The sequence below is a fragment of the Myotis brandtii genome, unplaced genomic scaffold, assembly GCF_000412655.1.
Source record: "Myotis brandtii unplaced genomic scaffold, ASM41265v1 scaffold988, whole genome shotgun sequence".
NCBI lineage: Eukaryota > Metazoa > Chordata > Mammalia > Chiroptera > Vespertilionidae > Myotis > Myotis brandtii.
This window is the reverse complement of record NW_005372109.1, coordinates 390,028-397,779: the sequence shown is the minus strand read 5'-3', so window position 1 is coordinate 397,779 and position 7,752 is coordinate 390,028. Positions and strand designations below refer to the sequence as shown.

At 55.8% G+C, this 7,752-nt stretch overlaps 2 protein-coding genes across 2 annotated transcripts in view; one reads left to right on the top strand and one right to left on the bottom strand.

Moving 5' to 3' along the window:
• Window positions 1-3,555, top strand: part of POLG (polymerase (DNA directed), gamma) — a gene marked incomplete at its 5' end in the record, with an annotated part of 16,521 nt that extends 12,966 nt beyond the window's left edge. Inside the window, 6 exons of the mRNA XM_014533554.1 lie at window positions 6-272; window positions 1,062-1,184; window positions 1,297-1,465; window positions 1,548-1,756; window positions 2,496-2,656; window positions 3,118-3,555. Of these exons, the coding sequence (XP_014389040.1) occupies window positions 6-272; window positions 1,062-1,184; window positions 1,297-1,465; window positions 1,548-1,756; window positions 2,496-2,656; window positions 3,118-3,194 (1,006 nt within the window). The remainder of the gene's footprint in view (window positions 1-5; window positions 273-1,061; window positions 1,185-1,296; window positions 1,466-1,547; window positions 1,757-2,495; window positions 2,657-3,117) is intronic.
• Window positions 3,396-7,752, bottom strand: part of FANCI (Fanconi anemia, complementation group I) — a 52,312-nt gene continuing 47,955 nt past the window's right edge. The window contains exons 35-38 of the mRNA XM_014533556.1: window positions 6,504-6,575; window positions 4,868-4,963; window positions 4,264-4,386; window positions 3,396-3,491 (exon numbers count right to left, since the gene is read on the bottom strand). Of these exons, the coding sequence (XP_014389042.1) occupies window positions 3,411-3,491; window positions 4,264-4,386; window positions 4,868-4,963; window positions 6,504-6,575 (372 nt within the window). The 3' untranslated portion in view covers window positions 3,396-3,410. The remainder of the gene's footprint in view (window positions 3,492-4,263; window positions 4,387-4,867; window positions 4,964-6,503; window positions 6,576-7,752) is intronic.

Genomic DNA, 7,752 nt, shown 5'->3' with positions numbered 1-7,752 from the left:
CCCTCTCCCTCCGCCCTGTTCCCAGGCTGCACGGCCTTCGGCTGGATGACCCTGCAGGGCCGCAAGAGCAGGGGCACCGACCTGCACAGCAAGACGGCCGCCACCGTGGGCATCAGCCGCGAGCACGCCAAGGTCTTCAACTACGGCCGCATCTACGGGGCTGGGCAGCCCTTTGCCGAGCGCCTGCTCATGCAGTTCAACCACCGCCTCACCTCCCAGGAGGCAGCCGAGAAGGCCCAGCAGATGTATGCCGTCACCAAGGGCCTGCGCAGGTGAGGGTCCCGTGTCGTTTCCCGGGCCTCGGGCCTGCTCTACTACCCCCCACTGCCCCCGTCTGCCCTCCCTCCCTTCACACCCGTGACTGAGCTGCAGGGTGGCTCGTCCCTGGGTTGTGACATTCAAGTCAGCCTTGAACAGATTTCCTTAGAGCAGCGGTTCTCAACCTGTGGGTCACGACCCCTTTGGGGGTCGAACGACCCTTTCACAAGGGTCGTCTAAATACATCCTGCATATCAGATATTTACATTAAGATTCATAACGGTAGCAAAATTAGTTATGAAGTAGCAATGAAAATTTTATGGTTGGGGGTCGCCACAACATGAGGAACTGTATTGAGAACCACTGCCTTAGAAGGTTAATTACATTTGCCAGCCCTGCCCTAGCCGGTTTGGCTCAGTGGATAGAGCGTCAGCCTGCAGACTGAAGGTTCCCGGGTTCGATTCCGGTCAAGGGCACATTCCCAGGTTGCAGGCTCCATCCCCAGTAGGGGGCATGCAGGAGGCAGCCGACCAATGATTCTCTTCCCCTTGCCCTTCCTCTCTGAAATCAATAAAAATATATATATTTTTTAAAATCTGCCAGTCCTTTGGCAGTTGCGTCTAAGGCTTTGGGACAGGCAGCTACCCTGGCATAACCCAAAGCGTGGATTCCTGTCGGGGCTCTGCCAGCCTCTCCGTGCCCAATTCTGCCTCTGAAGCAAACCTGTGGGGGACAGGCAGGGGCCCGGGGCTTGGCACGGAGCAGACACTCCCACGGGCATGATGATGGTGACCTGCCCCCAGGTATCGGCTGTCCGATGAGGGCGAGTGGCTGGTGAGGCAGCTGCACATCCCCGTGGAGAGGACCGAGGACGGCTGCGTTTCCCTGCAGGATCTGCGCAAGGTCCAGAGGGAAGCTTCGAGGAAGTGAGAACCCTCTGCGTGTGGAGGGAGGGATGGAGGGTCCAGGCGGCCCCTGGGAGCTGGGATGAGCTGATAACGGAAAGACAATGCTTGTTCCGTCTGTTCTGGTCCCCAGGTCCCGCGGGAAGAAGTGGAATGTGGTTGCGGAACGTATGTGGACGGGGGGCACGGAGTCAGAGATGTTCAACAAGCTGGAGAGCATCGCCACGGCCGACGAGCCACGCACCCCGGTGCTGGGCTGCCGCATCAGCCGGGCCCTGGAGCCCTCGGTGGCTCAGGGGGAGGTACTGCGTGGACACGGGAGGTCACAGGAGGGAGGGAGGCACAGATGTGGGCAGGATCCCTCACCGGCGCCCCTCCCCCCAGTTCATGACCAGCCGGGTGAACTGGGTGGTGCAGAGCTCCGCCGTGGACTACCTGCACCTCATGCTCGTGGCCATGAAGTGGCTGTTCGAGGAGTTCGCCATCGACGGGCGCTTCTGCATCAGCATCCACGACGAGGTCCGCTACCTGGTGCGCGAGGAGGACCGCTACCGTGCGGCCCTGGCCCTGCAGATCACCAACCTGCTGACCAGGTGGGCAGGGCCTTGGGCCAGGATGAGTGGGATCTGAGTTTCCATCTCCCCGGAAGTGGATATTTTAGCTTTGCTCTCTAGTTTTTTAAAATATGGTAAAAGTCTTAAGGCTGGCCTTCAACTTTTAAAGATTTCTTGGCCTGAAAGTGTCATAGATTAGATCACTGACCTGGTGAGCAGGCGGGTCAGGGGCATTTTCCCAAATAGTAGCTCTCAAATAGCGCCCCCTACGAACACACCTTTACCTGTGAATGTTTCCTTCAGTGCCAGAAGCTGGTTATTCTGATTCCTAACAGTAATACATGGCTAATGGGGAAATTCACATGTGATTTTAAAATAATTTATACCTTATATATTGGGTTGCATTTTCTCATGGTAGAATTTCACTTATATGGTTGAATTAAATGATAGCACAGTTCCATGTTGATCCGCCACTAGAACCAGTGGGAGCCTCGCTCTGTCCTGATTAACGGTAAACAACGAGTGTTTACAGTGCGTGGCGTGTCTCCAGTGCCCTCTGCACTGTGTCCCAGGGGGCTTTGCGTAACGAGCTAACAAGGTCCTTGTATACTCAAGTGATGAGGGAAATTTTTATATCAGTGACGTGTGCCATCCCTGCCTCTCAGGAGCTCCCTGTGGGGCGTGGGAAGGTTGGGGGCACTGGCATCCGGGGTTCCCGGTCGAGTGCCCTGCTCCCGGGATGCAGGCAGGAGCAGCTGAGGGGACTGGTCTCTTTCAGGTGCATGTTCGCCTACAAGCTGGGCCTCAATGACCTGCCCCAGTCAGTTGCCTTTTTCAGTGCCGTCGACATTGACCGGTGTCTCAGGAAGGAAGTGACCATGGACTGTAAAACCCCCTCCAACCCGACGGGGATGGAAAGGAGATACGGGGTTCCCCAGGGTGAGCACACGCCTTTGTGCCTCTCGTTACGGGTGGGAGGTGAGGGGCCCTGGGCAGCGCTCTGCGCCACAGGAAGCTCGGGCACCAGAGGGCGAGTCCCCTCTTAGCAAGCAGGTCGGCTACGTGTGTATAACGGGCCCTGGGCCCCTGGGGAGCGGGACGTGAACCCCGAGGGGCTGCGCCTCCAGGGCGTGATCACGGGAGTGACGGCACCTTGACAGCTCTGGTTCTACCATCTGCACCTCCCTCTCCAACCACACCGGCCACGTTTAAAGGTTTATTGTGCAAAGTCAAAGTGCATTCTTAAGTGAAAAAAAGCTGTGCCCTGAACGCCAAACAACCAGAAAGCCTCCTTTCTATAGAAAGTGTATCTAAGACAAACGTTTTATACAGAAGCACAGGGCCCTCACCCTGAGCCCCGTGCCCATGCCCAGTGTCATTAGCAACCTGCTCTCTTCCAGGCGAAGCGCTGGATATCTACCAGGTCCTGGAACTCACCAAAGGCTCCCTGGAGAGGCGCGGCCGGCCGGGCCCGTAGCCGCCGAGGCGGGCATTGCTCCCGTGGAGCTCACCGGGTGCGCGGCGCCCACACTCAGGCTTTCGGCTGCGCGTTGCCAGGGAGGCCCGCCTGTCACAGAAGGTGCAGCTGAGTTCAACGGGTTCAGAAACAAGAGGCCGACGTCGGTGCAGGCTGTCGGACCAGGGGCCGTGCTGCTGGTCGGGTAAACAGGAAGCAGAAGCCCCAAAGTGCACATTAACTCAGGCATTTCGTTTCTTTTCTCCTTTTCTTCTTGGCGGGTTCTTTGTTCTGTTCTCCGTGCTCTGACGTGGTGTCCTAGAAGGAGAAGGGGACCACCCTGCTCAGAGGCCCGGAAATAAACAGATCCTTTATCTTCTCATCGGAGCCTGGGTAGCTGTGCTTTCTCCCGTCCCCACTAGCTGCGCCACAGGGGGAGGGAGGCCTCCGGGCAGAGGCAGGCAGTGGACACTGTGTCTCTGGACCTTTGTTAACCAGGGAGATGCACGGGACGATGTGGCAGAGGAGGAGCCCCAAAATGCTCACCTCCAGCGCCAAGCAGGTCAAGGGAGTGGACGGGGCAGGGACACCATGGCCTGGAGTGGGACCGTGTGTGGGGCAGAAGTTTTGAGAAGCCAGAAATTAGAGCGTTTATCCAACTCGGCCCTGCTTCAAAGGTGCTGCAGGCCCAGGGTGTGCTATCAACTGAAACCAAAGGAGCGGAACAGGCCCAGGGAGGAGGGAGGAGGGAGGAGGGAGGAGGCAGCACAGCAGGTCCTGAGCCAGAACGCTGGGGCCAGGCGGTCAGCTCCAATGCTTCACCCACAGAGAGACCTCGTTTCGTCACCACCCCTTCTGGAAATGTGTGCCCCAAATGTATTTAAGTGTGGGCCCCTGGGTGTGGCTCAAAGCTTCTGAACCTCCTCCTCTTGAGGGTTTAGTTGTGTCTTGGCCTGGCGCCCTTTCAGCCCATCCTCTGTCTGGCTTCCCCCCCCCCCCCCTTTTCCTGCGGCTGCTCCCAGACAGGCTCCCAGCAGCCCGTTGGGAAGGGTGGCAGGACTCCTGCCCCCAGTCGGAAGCAGACACCGACCTCTTTGTTCTCGTCATCCTCTTCCTCTTCCTCCTCCTCCTCCCGGAGAAGCATGTCCAGGATGTTCCCCTTGATCTTGAAGTCCCGAGAGGTGCTGAGCTTTATGTGCTGCATCAGGTTCACCTGCACGGACGCAAGCGAGGCACATGCTGCTGCTGCTGCTGCACACGCAGGGCCACCCCACAGCCTCGCCTACACCCCTCAGGTCCTACTTAAAGCGAGCACACACCCTGGCTCTGCTTTCCCACCAGTTTTTTTTTCTTTCTTTTTTAAAATAAGGTTTTTATTGATTTCAGAGAGGGAGAAATAGAAACATCAATGATGAGATTCATTGACCAGCTGCCTCCTGCACGCCCCCTACTGGGGACTGAGCCCACAACCCAGGCATGTGCCCTGACTGGGAATCGAACCGTGACCTCCTGGTTCATAGGTCATTGCTCAACCCCTGAGCCACAGTAGCAGGGCTCCACCAGTTTGGATGTTGGATTCAGGCTGTCAGGTCAGACACAGAAAGGGCCACAGCCCTCCCCACGCAGCCTGGCTGCCTCAGTGGCAGGTCCCCTCCAGGTAAATGAACGTGTAGAAGAGAAGAGAGTGTGTTTACCTTGGACCTCTTGGAGAGGAAGATGAGGAATTTCTCATACTGTTCGATGGCGAAGATGAGGTTGGGGATCGGCTTGGTTTCCCGAAGAACTCTGGCCTGCAAGAGAGAAGCCCTATGTTCAGGTTCAGGGGTTCCTGAGGTCCTCCAAAGCTGTCAGAACCGCCATGGCTTTGGGGAACGCTGGGCCATCTTCCAATCAAACACACTTTTGCTGAGGTTCCAGCCACCTAAGACCTTTGGCAGTTCCATCTCATCAAAGGACTTCAATGCCAGCAGAGAGCACACCAAGTCCTTCCACTTATTACCCTGAGTACTTGCTGGTACCTAGAGGCTGGCCAGGGAAGGGCCATCGGGAGAACTGTGGTTGCCTCTCTTATTGATGTCAGATAGGAAGGGGGAGGGAGACAGAAACATCAATGATGAGAGAGAATCATGGATCGGCTGCCTCCTGTACACCCCCCACTGGGGATCGAGCCGGCAACCCGGGCATGTGCCCTTGACTGGAATCAAACCCGGGACCCTTCAGTCTGTAGGCCAACACTATCCACTGAGCCAAACCGGCGAGGGCTGACTCGATATTATTAAGACTGCACTGGCTCTACCTCCTCTAACATCAATGATGAGAGAGAATCATGGATCGGCTGCCTCCTGTACACCCCCCACTGGGGATCGAGCCGGCAACCCGGGCATGTGCCCTTGACTGGAATCAAACCCGGGACCCTTCAGTCTGTAGGCCAACACTATCCACTGAGCCAAACCGGCTAGGGCTGACTCCATATTATTAAGACTGCACTGGCTCTACCTCCTCATTCTAGTCTGCACGTGAATTTTCACTACTGAGATGAAGTTCCCGTTTGCATTCTAGCTTGTGGATCCTTCCAGCCATTTCTTATGCATATAGATGTGCTTCTATATAGTTAAACCCCCCCCAAATGAGGGCACTTCTCATGATTTTTCTTTTTTAAAAATACTATCTTGGCGGCAGTGTTTTATTTTTTCACGTCTGCACAGTATTCTACAGTGTAAATGTACTAAAACCATTTTCCAGTCCCGTTAGTGACAGCACCCGGAAGGTGGGATTACTGCATCCCGTGTGAGTGTCTAGATCTCCTAAAACCCAGCGGTTCCTGCCTACCTGCCCCCGAGGTTGGAGCAGTGCCTTCTGCTCTCACCCACTTTTCCTCAAAGGGTCCCTCCCAGAGCGCACCCCAAGCTGTTTCTATTTTTAAAGCAAGAGCTCAACATTTTCTGGAGCTTCCTGAATAAAGCGTATGTTTTTTGGTTCAGAGGAAAACCGATGCTCCATCTGAACATAACATCCGTTAGCTGAGCAGCAGCCACACACAGTTCTGTAGCAGCGCTGATACAATTCACATACCCACAATTCACCCCTTTCCACTGTACCGTCCCGTGTGTTGGTATATTCAGATTGTGCAACCATCTCCCCTTAGAAATACTTGAGCATCTTCATGCCCACCAAGCAGCCTGCAGCCCCCTTAGCAGGCACCTCCCAGTCTCCAATCCGATCCCAGCTCCAGGTAACCACTAGCCACTTCCTGTCCCCTTAGACCTGGCCGGTCTCATTTCTGTGACGCTTCCGCCAGCAGCCACACTGGTGAGCGCGGCCGCGGCTTACCATGGCCACGGCTCCAGCAGCAGCGCTCTTCTTCTTTCCTCCTGGGCACTGCGGGCTCCTGCTCCTCTTGTTCTAGAACAGAAACCATCCTCTTACTCCCGAAGACCAGCAGGTCGTTTTCTAGGCGGTGGGTACAGCCGGGCATGGGGACTCCCAAGGGGACCGAGCCTGGCTAAGGAGACCGTCCTGCAGCTGGTGTGGAGGATGGGAAGCGTGTGGCACCCACAGCCCTCACTCCATTGCTGTGAGGTTTGCAGTTTGGCTCCTGGAACCAGCACATGGAGGCGAGGGCAGGACCAAGGTTCCTGCACCAGGCCAGGGAGGCAGAGAAGGCCAGTTAAAGGGGGATGAGGAGGGGACAGCAGCAGTTTCAGTTGTTGCTCAAAGAGTTCCCTGAAGGAGAGGAAGGTGGAGAGGCAGTTCCCGGGCCTGCAGCCTTCCCGCCCAGAGGCAACCACCAGATGTGTCTTCTAAGCCATGTGGTCACACGCTGGACAAGGGTTTCAAGTCCCAGGACACTTCTCAATGCTGTAGCTAATCGGAGAATAAGGAGCTGAGAAAGTAGGAAGTGATACAGGGGACAGGAAGTACAGGGTTCTGATAAGGCAGATCTGAGATGCAGAGAAGCTGCCCTGTGTGAGGCACACAAACGCAGGAGCCTTCACCTCCAGGGGAGTCCTATGCCTCCTAGGCCCAGGCATACCATGCCCTGTGGGGCAGGGAAGAGGATGAGAAACAGCCCTGGAAACGGACAGAAGTTACAGTTTGGGAGCCATGTGAGAGCAGGAGGGGCTGTAAGAGGGAACCGTTCTCTGAAAGATGTGCAAACGCAAGGCCGGGGCTGACCAGCAGACCCTGAGCGACAGATGAATGGATTACTCTGACACATGTTTCTGTGAAAGAGAAGGCTAAGGGGCTGTCTGGCAGGAGGCACCAAAACAGCCCCGACTGCCTGCCTCCTTGGGCTTTCATTGTAACAACAGCTTGAACTCAAATTAATCTCTAGACACAATCAGCAGGGTGAGTATCCTAGAGAAAGCACGACCTTCTACAAATTCGGGTCTAAAGACTAAACAGAGAGATTCCAGTAAAACACCCCAGGGAATCCGACTTGTTTTGAAAAGTCAAGGCAGGGGCTGCTGCCTTCGGCAAGGTCCCCCGAGAGGCCCCCGACCTTTCGGAGAACCCTCCTTCCAGACTTTCCAACCAAGCCCTGAACTTCCTCACAACACAACCCTGATTTTTCTAT